Raw genomic sequence first — 17,392 nt, 5'->3', positions numbered from 1 at the left:
CTAAACTGTCTAAAATATCTAATGAGTGGTCGCCAATAAATTATAAGCTTTAGCAAGAGTTAGACTTTTAAGCATTTATTAAGAGAGAGAAAGGCCTAGATTCCTATCTATTAAAGGGAGAGCACATTTCTAGCTCCGCTCTCCACCAGAGTCCAGAGGAAAGAGAGCGAGACTGAGCGCCAGTCTCTTCCTTCCTCCTCCCACTCGCCAGCGTCACTTCCTCATGCCAAAGAAAAGACTCCTGGTCTTGCCCTCAAAGACCTTCCCTTCATGGGCGGAACTCTTCTACAGTAAGTCTCCAGCAGGTGGCGTCATTCCAATCGTTACACAGCATAGAAACCCTTATGTAAAATTTGAACTGATATTATTTTTCTGAGTGAATTTAGAACATTTTTGATTCCGATACCTAAAATCTCCAACTCTCATATTAATATCTTGCTGCTTACTTCTACATTTCTGCAAAATATGTCCCTGTCTATGGCAGTAGAAGCAGATCCTTGAAATATGATGATGATAGTTTCTCTTGTTTTTCTTCAACCCCTTTATTTTCTCTGTTGGTCCTTTCATAATACCAATGCTTTATGAGGTTATTAATTAAAGACAAAAGCAGGTTAACAAAATGAGAATATCTGGAATTTAAAAGGGTTTTTTTCTAAGGTTGGTTTGGGAGAATTATAGAGTGCCACCCCCCTGTTTAGAAAGACATTGTGAGAACCAGGGCAGTGCCACCCTAAGGAGAAAGCATGTGACTAGTGTCTGGAAGTTACATCTATTCATAGAAACATTACATCTATTCATAGAAACACCTGTAAGTCATGTCAATCAATGCTACCAGCCAATTAGCTTGGAGCTGTGTGGAGGAACCACAGCTGGGCGGGGCCACAGGGAGCTTCCTCTCTAGAGAAGGTGGGGGAGGGTTGGTTTTTTCTGTTGGAGGTCACGGTAGGAGCAGGAGGTGCAGGGTGACCACACAGTAGATTTTAAACGTCACAGTGTGCTACTACATTTAAAGCAGAAAGAAGATTTGGAAACAAAGACTGTTGTACTGATTGTATGAAATTTTTAAATATTTAAAATGTATGGGGGCAGCTAGATGGTGCAGTGGTTAAAGTACTGGCCCTGGATTCAGGAGTACCTGAGTTCAAATCCGGCCTCAGACACTTGACACTTACTAGCTGTGTGACCCTGGGCAAGTCACTTAACCCCCATTGCAAAAAAAAAAATAAATAAAATAAAATGTATGTAAAATACTTAAAACATGCTGTATAATGTTTATTATTTTGCATTTCTTGTGAATTTCATGGCATATACTCATTTGCTTACCATAGCTGATATGTTTTATACTTAATAAAATTTAAGATACTTCTTAATTTCAGCTGGAGGAGAGTAGGAATGTTCAGAAGCAGATGAAGATTCTTCAGAAGAAGCAAGCCCAGATTGTGAAAGAAAAGGTCCACCTGCAAAGTGAGCATAGTAAGGCTATTCTAGCTCGAAGCAAATTGGAGTCTCTTTGCCGGGAACTTCAGCGTCATAACAAGACATTGAAGGTGAGTTTATAGTTTTTACAGTCAAGATCATAGGATTGTGTTTACTTACTTGATCTATAGAGTATCATAGGAGCTAACTAGGAAGGCAAGATGTTAAATGGTTGGTAGTTTTAATGAAGACTGTTAGTTAACTGACAAGTATAATAAACATGCTTTGTTTTTTTACATCACGTTCGGAAAAGATGATTGTAGTCTGAGACTATTTTATGGCAATGGAGACAAGAGTAGGTTTTCTATTGTATTTCTGTTATATCCTCCTGGATTATAGCAGCAAGTGTTTATTACTTGAATCCCATAGGAATTTCATTACCAGCATTTTAGATCAGGAAAAGCCATATGTAGAAAGTACTTCTGCTAAATCTTAAAGGAAGCAAGCTACTGAAGTATTAAGGAACATAAGAGATCAGAGATCTGACCTGTGCTTTAGGAAAATTATTTTGGCAGCTATGTGGAAGATGGATTTGAGAGGGAAGAAACTTAATAGGTAAACCAGTTGAGAGGTGATGAAGAAACTGAACTAGGGTGGTGGTTGTGTGAGTAGAGAGAAGGGGGCAGAGGCAGTTTGATGTTACCAAGATAGAATCACCAAGACTTGGCAGCTGATTGGTGATATGGCTTCAGTGCAAGAGAGTCCTTCAGACCTAGGATAATTCCTAGGATGAAACTCGGGTAACAGGAAGATAGTGTTGTTCTTCTCCCCCCCCCCCCCCATTTTGGTGAGGCAATTGGGGTTAAGTGACTTGCTCAGGGTCACACAGCTAGTAAGTGCTAAGTGTCTGAGGCCAGATTTGAACTCAGGTCCTCCTGAATCCAAGGCTGGTGCTCTATCCACTGCGCCACCTAGCTGCCCGATAGTGTTGTTCTTAATAATAATAGGGAAATTTGTAAGAGAAGTGAGTTTTGGGGAAATGGGAGTTATCTTTATTTTCCTCTAGTTTTTCCCATCTCCATTTCTCCAATCTGTCCTCCACATAATTGTCAAAATAATTTTCCTTAGTGTAACCATGTCTAAAACCTTCAGTGGCTCCATTGCCTCTAGGATTAAAATTTCACTTTGGCACTTAAAACCATTTATAATTTGGCACTAGCCTGCTTTTCCAAAATTATTTCATTTTCTTTCCTTTCACTGTTTCAACCAAACTGCCCTATTAAATGTTCCATACCTGGAATGCACTTGGGTTTTTTTAAACCTTTGTGGTAAAGGACAGGATTCTCATTTTGGCTTTCACCCTCTCTATGAGGCATTATTGGTATTCTAAGGAATCCCTGGTTCCCTCACCATAGTCTCTATTTTTTGCCCTCCTTAGTTAATCATAGGATTTGTAGTTGAACCTTAAAGGTCATCTAGCCCAGAGACATCAAACTCAAATAGAAACTAGGACTCCTAAACTGTACATAAGGATTCCTACAGGCTTCATATTCACTTAGAAAACCTCATATCTTTTTTTCTTTTTAAAATGTATTTTGTTAAATGTTTCCCAATTACATTTTAATCATACCACTCAGAAGTGTTTTGAACCACTCAAATCTAGTCCAGTCACTTATGAGGTCTGGAGAAGTTGTGACTTTGTCTCCACAAGTGAAAATGGTAGAGCCTAGATTCAGACTGGTCTTCTTGACTTTTGCCTAGAAAGCTATTTACATTATTGCAGGCTACTTTTTACCTAGTGCCTTGCCAGCCAGGAGGTAAAGTTTACATGGCAGAATGTAGCCTCCTTGTTGGGGAGGAACTGTTCTTGTTATGTTTTGTTTTCCCAGTGCCTAGCAGGGTCTCAAACAGTGCCTTTTACATAGGGACTTAATGTTTGTTGAGTTGAATAGAATCCCCTGGCTCTAAGCTTCCCTGGTGATCGACAGAGGGTAAAGAAATGGATGATAATGCCTAGTTTTCTAAGACAGTTGCCATGGGGAAGAAGAGACTTGAACTAAGATCTGACCTGAGTTACGTGAAGAGAACCACCCATGATCAGACCTTGTTAAGAAATTATTTAAGTATACTTTTAACATTTTTTTGGTTTTGTTTTTGAAGTATACTTTTGTTTTGTTTTGTTTTTTGCGGGGCAATGGGGGTTAAGTGACTTGCCCAGGGTCACACAGCTAGTAAGTGTTAAGTGTCTGAGGCTGGCTTTGAACTCAGGTACTCCTAAATCCAGGGCCAGCGCTTTAACCACTGTGCCATCTAGCTGCCCCCTTTAAGTATACTTTTTTAAAAAAATTTATTTAAGTATACTTTTGTTCCCTTTTGGTTGAAAGTTTAAAAGAAATAAGTAGGTAGGAAGCATGGTGGTTTAGAAAAAAATGAATGTAAGAAATTAGAGTAATGCATTTTATTTTATTTAAAAATTTTTTTTTTATTTTTAGTGAGGCAATTGGGGTTAAGTGACTTGCCCAGGGTCACACAGCTAGTAAGTGTTAAGTGTCTGAGGCTGGATTTGAACTCAGGTACTCCTGACTCCAGGGCTGGTGCTCTATCCACTGTGCCACTTAGCTGCTCCAATGCATTTTAATCACATAGATAATTTTTATACTTATTTTCTAACCCAGTATTCAAAATACACCATATTTAATCTCATCATGGTTCCTAGTACATAGTGTTGGAAATGGTAATTTAAAAATTAATACATATTACCAAGAACCAAATTCTTGGCCATGTTCATATTTGTCTCTTGATTTCATTATCCATCACAAAGTTGGTTATTACCCAGTTAGATTTTATGATCATGATATTATCATGATACCCTGTGTAACTAATTTAATTGGTCCTTGGAAAACCCGGCATTGTATGAAGCAGTATTAGAGAGCAGAACTTGTGCTATAGGAAAAAATGGGTTATTGGCTGCTGTTATAGCATGCTTTTGTAACTTTATGATGGGGTTTGGTTATTATGTGTTAATAATATGATTGTGCTTAAGGGCAACTTGGAGAACTGTCAGTAGTGTAGTAGAAAAGGAGCTGGCCTCAAAGCCAGGGTTGGATGTGTCCACCTTTAGTACATGTGTACTGGACTCTGGGCAAAGCTTTTAACCTCTCAATGTTTTAGTCACTTTTCTTCAAGACTAAGTTGCAGAGGAAATACCAACCTAAATTGGTGGGAGGAATTTCTTTATCTGGGATTTCCCTTCTACCAATGATATTGCAAGTCTAGTGCTTTTCTGTAGAGCCAGTTTATGTGAAGTACACCCGAATTCATTTACTCTTACTGATATGGAATGTGTATCCTGACAGACGCTGAAAAGTTCTTTTAAATTAAAACGATCCTTCACCCTCTTGTTCTGTAGTGGTCCCCTGGGAGACTAGATGAGTTTCAGTAGAATAAGAAAAGTGCATGGTCTTCCAGGTTTTCATTCATAATGTCAAATGTAAGTATTCTATAGCACATAATAGCATTTATTACCTTCGGTGATCTTAGCTATTTGATGAAAGTGTTAGCTTTTTATAATATGCTCCCCCCTCTCTGCTTTATCAGAATGGAAATGCTTGATGTGGGGGTTTCTTACCAGTTAGCTTACATGCCATTAATAAAAATTACTTTGGACACAAAGGAAGAAAATATGCAGCAAGCACGAGAAGAAGAAGAAAGACGCAAAGAAGCAACTGCACATTTCCAAATTACTTTAAATGAAATTCAAGCTCAGCTGGAACAACACGATATACATAATGCTAAACTTCGACAAGAAAACATTGAATTGGGAGAGAAATTGAAAAAACTTATTGAACAATATGCATTGCGGGAAGAGGTAAATGAGTTTCATTCATGAAATAATTTCCTTATTAGTGGAAAACATTTATTGGTGTTTGAAATGTGATTTAAACTACTGAAATTTTGTAAATTTAGTACATATGTACCATATACTATATGCTTAAAGATAATATACAATAGAAATAAAGGAGTGGAGCCACATTAATAGAATCAAAATGTGTAGTTTATTATTAGATGGCCTAGGATTTTTGTTTGGAAGAGGGATTTGTGTACTAGATTCTCAGTGAGATGTAGCTCTCTCAGGTCTCACTTTATCACTTCCTCAGCTTTCATATATAAATATTTTTACTGTATATAAGTGGTTTGCTCAAACTAATAGAGGTTTGCCAAGAGTCTCTAGGATGCACTCAACTTTCCATTTAGATTTTTCTATCTTACTTTCTTTGATCTTTTTTCTCCCTTTGTCCATTATTATGAAACGAGGATATCAACAGCTGTCTTGTCTAATATATCACACCTATTGGAATAATGAGTTAAAGAAGTAGAAGGGTTGGGAGTGGCAAGTGGCCCTTGTTAATCTTCTCTCCCTAGCCACCCACATTCTAACCACAGTAGGCAGTGACAGATAAGGCAGAGTAAAGTCCAAGGGATAGGCAGAGTGGTAGTATCCTTAACTGTTCTGGTTGGTCTGGTATTCAGGTTTCCAAAGTGCTGTCATAAGGGTTTTAGAATGCTTCAGGTTTGTGGCTTTATCTTTTACTTGTTTTTCTTTCAATTGCACGTCCTTATTAAAATACCTGATGATAAATGTGGTGCTTGATTTTTGTGGGCCATTGTGACTATTTTACAGTTCCCCTAAGCCAAGTAAATTCTGGAGTTCAACTGCAAAAATCAAGTTGTAGGTTAGATTTGGAACACAACCTCTTGAAATCTTAATAGTACTCAGTACTGTTATTGTCTTCTAATGTTCTTTAGATTTTCTCATTTTATAAGACAGATGAATAGTTTGTCCAATTTGAATCACAGATAAGCAAATTGGAAAGTTTTGTAAAGTGTTGTTACTGGCTTATAATATTAGTGAATTATTATCATTTGTTTATATTCATGGTTTATAAATGCATTTTTCTCTTATGTACTTAATTTCTTTATTTTGGGGGTTATTCAGGGATAGTATTGCCAATTTGTTGGCCATTGGTTATGTGCAGTCAGATAGTTTATCTTCACTGTTTATTCAGTAATAAATAAAGTTGTGTCGCCATAGCATTTCTGAGGCTTTCATGAGACATTTTGCTCACATTTACAAAGTATACTATAACTATTCTGTTAAACATAATAAACTGTTTTAATAGTGTAGAATGGTTAGTAAGATGTTTGGAAAGTTTAACAGAGCATGAAAAACATCCTATATCCTACCTATAAGGAATATATCATGAATTTGCTTAGTAGTTTGGGTCACTTCTTCATTTCTTCCAGATCCATGTCCTCCCAGATAGAGTCTAAACTAATTTTAATCAAGTGTAGAAGCAGGCAATCCTAGGACTGACAGCACTTGAGCTCTGGCCTTCTTTACCCTCTCTACTGGTACTGATTATCTTGTTGTACCACTTCCATATCTTAGGCCATACATTAGTTGCAGTGGACAATGGGTCCTGCTTATTAATTAGTTCTTTTGGTCTCAAAGTACAAAATACATCAGTTGCATATAAAGCAGTGAGGCTACTTTTTTTTTTAAGTGAGGCAGTTGGGGTTGCCCAGGGTCACACAGCCAGTAAATGTTAAGTGTCTGAGGCCAGATTTGAACTCAGGTACTCCTGACTCCAGGGCTGGTGCTCTATCCACTGTGCCACTTAGCTGTCCCGAGGCTACTTTTAAAGGCAAAAAAAAGAAACTGTCATTGCTTTGTAGTTAGTTACACTAATGTTTAAAGATTATCAGTAGGGGCAGCTAGGTGGCACAGTGGATGGAGCACCAGTCCTGGATTCAGGAGTACCTGAGTTCGGATCCGACCTCAGACACTTAACACTTACTGGCTGTGTGACCCTGGGCAAGTCACTTAACCCCAATTGCCTCACTAAAAAAAAAAAAAAAGATTATCAGTAACTAAATCAGCATTGTAGGTAGAATATATTTGACATTTGTTGATATGGTATATACAGTATATACATTACTGAAATACACATTAATGTTTAAATAAAGGTGACAGCTATAAAATTTTACTTTTTTATAGCATATTGACAAAGTGTTCAAGCATAAGGAACTACAGCAGCAGCTTGTAGATGCCAAACTTCAGCAGACAACACAGCTCATAAAAGAAGCTGAAGAAAAACATCAAAGAGAAAGAGAGTTTGTAAGTTTTGGGAATTGGGGGATGGGGGTGGTGGTGGCAGCAAATCTGTTAGTTTAATTTGAGTATTTAAATTTCCATTTTGAGTTATATGGGGATAGCATTTGAGGAATGTTCTTTGTTTTTCTCCCATCCAGATTAATTGTATATGTATTCCACTACTTAATATGCTACAAAAGTGGGCCTTTTTTTCTTTTATTTAAACATTCTCCCATAATATGATCTATTAGAATAATATAATAGACTATCATGGTTATTTTTATTGTATTTATAAGGCTTTTAAAGTTGCCATATGAATGGTACTCGACAGTAGTAATATTTAAATTGTGTTGATCACACTGTATTTAAAAGGTTTGAATGAAAAAAATTTCAAACTATTTATTACCTTGAATAAATGAAGAAAAAAAAGAAACATTTACCAAGTGCTTATTACCCTGTACCCAGTGAAGAGGTAGGGATACAGATAGAAAAGGCAAGACAGTTGCTGCTGTCTAGAAGCTCACATTCTAATTAGGAGGGACAACACTTAGAGGTCTTTTCAGCTGCAGCTTGGAGAAGCTCAGTCCCCTGTCAGTGGGATAAATGGGGGGAGTAAGCCTGAGGGACCATCTGTAGGAGTGGATTCTATGTTTCCTTTTACAGGAATGAGGTTTTGGGGGCGTGAGAATTTTTCATTTTCTATTTAGGAAAGTGGTTGTTGGAAGGAAGGTTGTCACAGAAGGGCTCCTGCTGGTGGCTGTCGCTGCCTGGGTGTCCTGGATAATGCTTGCTCACGTGGGGCTGAAAGTAAAGGTATAGCTAACAGTAAATATACTTTATTAGGGTTTCATTAGGGTGAATCTTCCCTCGACTTTTGCAGACTAGAATTGTATACACCTTAATAGAGATAGTCTTCATGAATTTGGCTTTAGAGAAACAGTTCACCCTGTAGCAAACTCCTGAAGTTGGTTCTTAAACAACTGTTAAGCAAGTACATTATTAAGTGTATATAAGAGGCTCTTCCTCCTTGATGGGAATCTACTGGAGCTTGTGTCTTGCTTCAGGAACTCAAAATCACCTTGCAATAAGTCAGTGGAATAAGGTTTTAGTGGAGGAATCATAAGCACTTAGATTAAATGTTGAATGTTGTGTTTTCCTCTGCATTTAGTAAACTTTACTTCTGTAACTATTGGTATTTAGTTTGTACAGAATCATTTCTGTGAAGGGCCTTGTTAATAAATTAGTCAGAACTGTGAATGCTGAAAGTTGCTCAACAAATTGTCAGTCTGCCCCCTACCTTCTGGAGAAGCAAAGTACATTTTAAACATTTCATCTTTTCAAGGGTTGCCCTTCTTCTTAATATGTTAGGAAACTGGTACCTAGAAAGAAGTTCCTTGTTCAGATTCTATAGCTTATTTGGTCTTCAACAAAGTTTTCAGATTAATTCTTAATTAAAGTGAAAATTCACCTAATGAGAAAAATCTAGTTAATCAAATACTTGAGATAATCTCATGAGCAGGGAATAAATAGGTTTTGTGAAATACCATCAGCCTCATAGTACTAGCCTTTTGCTAGCCTTCAAGAGTATCCAATTTAAAGTTTGCTGACCACTTAGTAGCCTTAAAAGAATTGCAGAATTAGCTGCTAATGGCCAAATGACCACCAAAGCCAAGTAACTGATTAAAAACTAAACTATTTGAGGAAGAACTATGAATCTACATTTGATATGTCTCAAGGGGTTCAATGAATGATATGAGCAGTATTCGTAGTGGAAATCAAGAAGAGTTGACCATTTCAAGGGTTTCAAATGTTCTCTAAATTACAATTTATTACAAAGGGATGGTTATTTTCAGGGACCATGTAGGTAAAGCAAGTTCTTTAAAGCAAGTCATAGACATTAGTGGCAATTCTAAAAATGATTCTTGCCTAAAATATTTGGGTATGATTGAATTTATATTTGTAGTACTAATAATATATGCCATTTCATTCACCTTATTATCAGTATTAGTATTTGCCAGGGTATGTTTCTATCTTTTCCAGTTGTTAAAAGAAGCCACAGAATCGAGGCACAAATGTGAACAAATGAAACAGCAGGAAGCACAACTCAAACAGCAGGTAACTTGGAAGAACGCATGAATGGTAGGCTAATTTTTAATACAAAAGTATTGAGCAGTAGAGAGGAAGATGATAAATACCTGGTGTCGTAAACCATTATGAGGTTCATGGCCAGCCCTGTCCATAATCATGACATAGGCACAGTTGTCATCTTGCAAGTCAGGGCAGCCTTTTCTCTCTGTTCTCCCTCCCTGCCTCGATCAACCTCACACCCCTGTGGTATCTGTTCTGTTTCTTGTTGTTGTTAGTTGGCTGTAAGCAAGTTAGTGTTAACTAAAATCTCAAGGAAGAGTTAATTACTGGATAAAAAGGGGCCTTTCCCCTGGTGTCTTGTTGCAGAAATTAGTGTTTTTATTTTATAAGTGGATGCATAAAGACTTAGAAGTCTTCCAAGCCCAAAGGAATGAAGGTAGTAGAATTGATATTGTGGGGTGTAGTCATGTCTCTTCAGGCTTTCAGTGCGAACAGGCATGGTGGGTACATAATCTGTCATATTCCTTTACTCCCAGCTGCTTGCTTTTGTCTACTGCTCAGTTCATGAGCGTTTCCCAGGGTGTTACCAGAAGGCATAGATAGGTACTTTGTCTCAATCCCTCCATTCAGTGAGTTTGGGGAAGGGATTATGGACTGGGATAATTTGCTAGCAGATGCTGGCTCCCCACTTAGGAAAAAGGTAACAAATGAAGATTTGGCATGGCATTACCAGTTCCTAATTTATTCAGATAAAAGCAGAAAATGGGACCTTGTTAAATTTCTCCTCTGCTCCCCAGTACTTGGTACAGTGCTAGGCACATAGTGGATGATCAATAAATAATCCATTAGCTGATTGTTTTGTAAATTCACATCAGTTTTTACAAACAAATTAACACTATAAAGATTTGTCCAATTTTTCTGTCTTCTACCTTGAATGCTTCTTCTCTGCTTCTGAATTCTTACGAGGAATGACCTTGTCTTCATTCTTAACATGACATAAATTTGTAAGCCTAAAACAACTTTCCTTAGTTAACTTGGGTTTTGCTTCTTTGGGGTTAAAGTACTTAAATAGTAATTGGCAAAAATCATTAAGAAACTTGGAATTTTTGAATTGTAAGTAATAGAAGGGTCATTAGTTACTGTGATGGCCACAGTATTGAAAACGACAGTGCCGTATGAACCGTTTATAACTATTGTGCTTCATTTGTTGTCTTTGACTTGATTTATATATACATAAATATGTATGTATGTAATAGTATTTCAATAACTGGTTGCCTAAAAGGGATCTGATATATGGGTTATATATAATTCATAGAGTGTCCAGGGTTGGGGATAAATATTGCCTCCCTCATTAAGAAGTAATTATAAAGTCTCATTCTTATCTAATATTTCTTTTAAAATGGAAATAATGTCTAACCTTTATTTGCTCAGAAAGCCTTTGTCTAAAGCACTTTTTAATCTGAGACTCAGAATATTTAATATTTTTTTCCCTATAGCTTTCTCTTTATATGGATAAGTTTGAAGAATTCCAGACTACCATGGCAAAAAGCAATGAACTTTTTACAACCTTCAGGCAGGAAATGGAAAAGGTACTAGCAGGATTTTTAGTAGATTCTTAGGATTAACTACCCCCAAAACACAATTTATTTAAGTTAGTGTTATTTTAAGTATGATTACAGCTTGTATGGACATACCTAATTATGGGAGTCCATTTTTCTACATTGACTTACATACATTATCATTTCAAAGATGTTTTTCATTTATGATCTTCCATTGGCAGTAGCTCTCAACATTTACGTAACCTTAGCTGATACCTCAAGTGGTTAATTAATGATCTGTTAACACAGTTACAGTGCACTAAGGGAGCTTCTGTAAAAGAACACATCAGAGAGTTCTTTAGTATTTCAATTAATTATGTAATTTAATATAGATAACACAGGGTACATTTGTATTTTTACAATGGTTAAAATTTGTGGGTGAATGATGCATCTTTCTAACTCTTAATGGAAAGCAGTATAAAAGTATTTCAGTGTATTTTGTCCTTTTTATTACTCCATCAGTATGGCATTTTGTTCTCTCCCTGTTCCCCACTCCCCCACATTCCAGCATTTTCAGGAATGGATAAATGCTAAGAAATCTATGGCCCAGAATGTTATTCTACAATAAATAATAACTGGTACCTGTTAGAGTGGGTGAGATTTGCTTCAGAAGCTGGGATATAGACTGTGGTTGCCTCATTGTACAAAATATATATGTCTTTCCCACCCACTCATTGTCTATCATCATCTCCCCTTTCCTCATCCCTACCCCCCTTCCAAATCATGAAGATTTTGAACTGAAGTATAGGAGTGTTGCAGTCATTTGAAGACTAAGAGAATTTGTTTGGGCCAGTTTTTACCTTTTGGTCCAACCAAATGTACAAAAAAGATGGAAATAAAAAATTTTTAAATTAACTGTTCTGCCTGAGGATCCTTGGAACCTGGATAGAGACATAAAGGTTTCCTATTTCTGTTTATTTCCAGAAAACTCTGTAACAGTGGGAAATAGATGCCATTTTTGGTTGCAGTCAATACAACAGTAAAGAATGGCCACGACAACTAAAAAAAAATAAAGGCAGAAAACTTGGCTTCACTTTAAACTAGACATGAGGATTGTGTTCCAAAGAGATTTACAACATTGTTTATGTTAAGAAAGTGTGAATCTTTAAGAAATGGATTAGGATGATAAGTTATTTATACCTATTTATATACTGAAAATCAGTTAAGTCTGTAAATTTGTAATACTGGAATTCGAGTATTTTAGAAAGGTTAGATATCAGTTATCCTCATAGATCTATAATCACATTGTAGAGATATTCTGTCCAGTGATTCAAATTACAGTTCATTTGTGTTTGCCAGTCTTACTGTATGACTTGTCTCCAACAAGTCAATAATAATAACAACAACAACAATAATAATAATCTTCCCAGTAGTTTGCCAAAGAGGTTCCACTCAATATGCTGGGAGCATTCTTCAGATTTCTCTTGACATCATAAAGACACTAGTGGAACACCCAGGCTGTCCATTGGTTATCCTTGCCATGTCATAAACCTTTATTTTCCCCCCAGTCCCACAAGTTAAGGGTTCTGAATAAGCGTATCTTAATCATGCTTTACTGAAAGCATAAGGAAAGGTAAGTTGTATGGTAACTAAGGAGTCTTGAGGATGTTTAAAGCTAAGGACTGCTCAGTTGAAGTATATATTCATTTTTAACTCCCTCCATAATAAAGGCTATATTGGTTAACCTTATTATGAATTTCCTCGCATCTTCCCTCACCTCATTTACTAAAGAATATTGACTAATTATAAGTAATACAAGTCAGTGGCAAGTTTAATTGTAATATAGAACTACTACCATTTCCATCTTGCTTTCCACTATCATCTTAGTGGGATTTTCATAGATGGGGAATAATAAACCCATTCTCTTTAAACTTTAGTAGTTTGTGATTCTCAGTTACATATGTCCAAATGTAGACACATGTAGTATTAACATGTGTAGTATTACTATTGTATACAGTTTCCTCTAAGTTCAGTAAAGGATTTTCATAATATGGATTCCCTAGTATGGTTCCAGCTGCTGCCATAGCCGGGAGTTTATAGTTGCCCCTCTGTTACTGGCTGTTCATTCAGTTCAGCAGACATTTATTAAGCATCTACTGTGCCCAAGGCACTGTGCTAGGCGCAGATATGACACACTGGTACTTCTCTCAAGGAACTTAGAATGACATTTAATTTAGAATTGGAAGTAAAGGGGGCGGGGAGGGCTGTGTGAACAAAGGCATAGAACTTGGGAGAGGGCAAGATGCAATTGGGAGGTCGGTGAGTCAATGAACATGCATTTATTAAGTTCTTGAGCGCCTGCTATTTGCTAGGCACTCCTTGGGGATACAAATACAAAGGATGAGACAACCTTTGTTGGAACATGGATTTTATGAATGAATGAATGATCATTTATTAAACATTTACTATGTATAAAAGCACTGTGCTAATTGCTGGGGATGTAAATAGAAGAGGAGAATAATGATGTTCTCAAGAAGCTCACATTCTAATAGGAGAGTAGTGTGAGACAAAACTGGAGAGATATTGGAGCCAGGTGGGTGTAGGGCAATATAAAAACTAAGAGTTTATACTTGATTCACAAGGGGAGAGCCACCATAAGTTTTTCGATAGAAGAGTGACAGGATTAGAACAGTATATTAAGATTTGAGGCAGCAGTATGAAAATGAATTGGAGAAAGGATAGGGCATCAAATTGGGGTGGTTGTAAAAGAAGTGGAGAAGGGGTGGGGTAGGGCTGGGGCTAGACAGGTTCTAGAAAGGTTTCTGAAGTAGAATTCTATTGGACAACTAGTTAGCTTCATAGGGTGATGGAAAAAGGACTGACATGTTCAAGAGAATGAGGAAGTTAGGAGATAAAAGGGTGATGTCCAGTAGATATTTGCAAATAGGGAATTGAGCCTTGAAGGGGAAACTATAAGAGTAGTATCCCAAAAAGCAAAGGTCTAGAAGGATATCAAGAAGATAAGATGGCAAAATTGTGAAGGCATGAGCGGTGATAAGGAAGTGGATGCAGTAGTTGTAGACAAAAGAAGTTAGTGAAGGGAAGAAAGAAATGCTTCAGTAAAATGGGGTCCCTAAGGAATGCAGAGGACAAAATATGAAGGAACGGAGATGTACATGTCTGAAATGGGTAGAAAATTTTTCTTTTTGAGAATTGGGGTAGGGAAAAGTACACAGGAAGAAAATAGCCAAATTATTAATATCTTATGAAATTCTTCACTTTTAAGAAATAAAGCTTTGAAAGTTTGTTGTGGTCAGTAATTATGTATTGAACAATTCTCAGATGACCAAGAAAATTAAAAAACTGGAAAAAGAAACAATAGTTTGGCGAACTAAATGGGAAAACAACAATAAGGCACTTCTGCAAATGGCTGAAGAGGTGAGTACAGATTATCTAGTATGTGCTTCTTAATTCATTAATTCCATATATTCCTACCCACAACTACAGGGAGGATTGTTTTGTAATGTTTTTCTAGGACATTGAAAACCATGTAGATATAACTACACTTTTCCCCAATTATATCATGTTAAACTCCTATGAACAAAGCATTCAAGTTAACTTTATTATTCTGTTAACTAAGCCTATTCTTATACAGGGGACAACTAAGAATTCTTTCCTTTCCACTCCCTGTATTTTTTAGGAATAAAAATTACTTCTTGGTAGCAGAAAGCCACAACCTAAATTAATGTCCTCCTGCCTTTATACAACCTCAAAAAAAGAAAGAGGTGGATAGCAAGCCAGGCCTGAAGTAAGGAAGAATAATTTCCCTGAGTTCGAATTTGGGCTCAGACACTTCTACTATCTGTGTGACCCCTGGGCAAGTCACTTAACCCTGTTTGCCTCAGTTTCCTCATCTGTAAAATGATTTGGAGAAGGAAATGGCAAACCACTCCAGTATTTTTGCCAAGAAAACCACAAATAGCATCATAAAGAGTCAGACGTGACAGAAAATAACTCAACAACAAAAGGGGGTGGATATGGTTAAAGATAGTTAGCTCTTTATACAAGTTGGGTCGGGGTGGATAGCCCAACATAAAGTACATAAAGTGCTGAATTATATCTTGGAGTTGAAACTACTGATGATTATATTTCTTTAAAGACCATTAAATTTTGGTTGAGATGAGAAAAAAATGAATGCTGGCTGTTTAAATGTAAATAGCATGCTTTGGTAAAACTATGGTAGTGTCTGTTATTTGGCCGCCTGGTATTTACTCAGGTGATGTTAGAAGGTACTGTTACAACTTTCTTTGTGGTATGGATGAAACTTCTAAAACTTAAGAGCATAATAGCCTAATTTGGTATTTAACTGGCTTATGTAAAATCTTTGTTTTTATTTATAGAAAACTGTTCGAGATAAAGAATACAAGGCCTTTCAAATAAAACTGGAGCGATTAGAGAAGTTATGCAGGGCTCTCCAAACAGAAAGAAATGAGCTCAATGAGAAGGTGGAAGTCCTTAAGGAACAAGTCTCTGTAAAAGACGAAGATGTAGATCAAATGGTATCTGTGTTACAGCCATGCACTCTTCATGATTCCCACAAAAAGCTGAAAACTCCCTCTAAAAAAGAAACGGGGATTCCCCTAGAGGCTGAGCACAATGCAACGGATGAAGGTGATGGTTTTCAAGAGACTGTGTCCATGAGTTCTGTTCCTGACACTCATTCAGTTGACTAAAATGAAGTGTAAACACTGTATTGAGAGATATATTTTGTGTATAATTTTCTCTGTTGGTGGTAACTATTGGTTTTGTGGTGAAAAATTTCTTACTTTTTCTACCATATCTGTATTTTCTTAGAACTACTGGACTTACGTGGTACAGGAAGCTGCCTAGCAGCTTTGAATAGTTTTACTCTATAAATTTTCCACAACTGTGTTGCACATCTGCCTCATTTTTTCCCCCTCCTTTCATAAGAATGCATGTGTGTGTTGCCTTGTCCATATTTTCTCTGCCCCTTGCACACAAAAATTCATTAAGGGATACATTACAGGCTTACCATTAACAGGAATCTGTAGTGGTAACCTTTCCTTAATATGAAGATACTATTTCCTGGTATATTAATAGAACTTTTCACCTTCCAAACAAGAAAAAATACCCACAATTTTTGGAAGACTTCTACCTACTGGCCTTTAAGAATGTCAAATTATTTCCCACTAATATGTGAAAAGAAGAATCCAGAATTGAAAAGTAGCACGATTTTGCAGTGACCTGGCTTGTCAGCTTTGCAAACCTTAATTTCATTTGAATGAATTGGCACTGTTGTCATATGCTTCTCAAAGTTGTGGCATAGCATTTACTCAATCATGAAAGATTGACAATTTAGCTTGTGGAAAGAAGTATAGTATGTTACTAGATGAGAACAGGTTTAATGGGTATGACAGTAAAAGTAGTCATTAGGCCTGTTTCATATAGTGAGTTGATAATATGGTGGTCCAGGTTAGATAGGGAACTGCAGAGAAATAATAATATATAGACACTGCAGACATTTTCCTATATGCACTGTCCTTTATTTCAGACAATGCTTGGTATATTGTTAAGTGTTTGAATCATGTATGGTTCCTTTTCATGGAAACTCCTGAAAATGTTTTGAGTTACCAGGCTATTTGAAACAGGCTACCATCTGGTTACATCACATTTGCAGCTTTATAAAACAACCTGCATGTTAAAGTAAAGGACCACAAGTAAAATTACACTTTTAAAAATTATATGCAGGGGGCAGCTAGGTGGCGCAGTGAATAAAGCACCTGCCCTGGATTCAGGAGGACCTGAGTTCAAATTCAGCCTCAGACACTTGACACTTACTAGCTGTGTGACCCTGGGCAAGTCACTTAACCCTCATTGCCCTGCAAAAAAAAAAAATTATATGCAAATATTCTGGGGTTATGCTTCCTATGAGTTAATACCAAATTGTTATATATGATTTTTTTTTAAAAAGGTTATTTCAAAGGGAATACTCCCTGAAGCAGAAAGGCTGGGACCAATATTTTAAATACCAGAACACCAGGCAGTGTAGCCAGGGACTAATAATGCTACTTAGGCTCAAGTTGTGCTTGTTTATTTTTCACTTTCACTTGATTTCATTTTAAAAGAAATGCAAAAAAGGATAATATTTTCTGGTACTTAACTTGATTTTTTTGCA

General features: G+C 36.7%; 1 protein-coding gene across 5 annotated transcripts in view; it reads left to right on the top strand.

Annotated features, from left to right (window-relative positions):
• The window catches only part of TXLNG (taxilin gamma), a 59,524-nt gene extending 43,391 nt beyond the window's left edge, over window positions 1-16,133 (top strand). For 4 of the 5 annotated variants that reach the window (XM_043991166.1, XM_043991168.1, XM_043991169.1 and 1 more), the window contains 7 exons: window positions 1,377-1,547; window positions 5,090-5,284; window positions 7,475-7,594; window positions 9,611-9,685; window positions 11,155-11,247; window positions 14,539-14,634; window positions 15,597-16,133. In XM_043991166.1, coding sequence (XP_043847101.1) covers window positions 1,377-1,547; window positions 5,090-5,284; window positions 7,475-7,594; window positions 9,611-9,685; window positions 11,155-11,247; window positions 14,539-14,634; window positions 15,597-15,929 — 1,083 coding nt within the window. In that variant the 3' untranslated portion in view covers window positions 15,930-16,133. The remainder of the gene's footprint in view (window positions 1-1,376; window positions 1,548-5,089; window positions 5,285-7,474; window positions 7,595-9,610; window positions 9,686-11,154; window positions 11,248-14,538; window positions 14,635-15,596) is intronic. The other variant, XM_043991167.1, reaches the window with a different exon arrangement.
• The last annotated feature ends 1,259 nt before the right edge of the window (window positions 16,134-17,392 follow it).

Source organism: Dromiciops gliroides, chromosome 3 (assembly GCF_019393635.1).
Source record: "Dromiciops gliroides isolate mDroGli1 chromosome 3, mDroGli1.pri, whole genome shotgun sequence".
NCBI classification, from domain to species: domain Eukaryota; kingdom Metazoa; phylum Chordata; class Mammalia; order Microbiotheria; family Microbiotheriidae; genus Dromiciops; species Dromiciops gliroides.
This window is presented reverse-complemented; position numbering and strand designations above follow the sequence as displayed.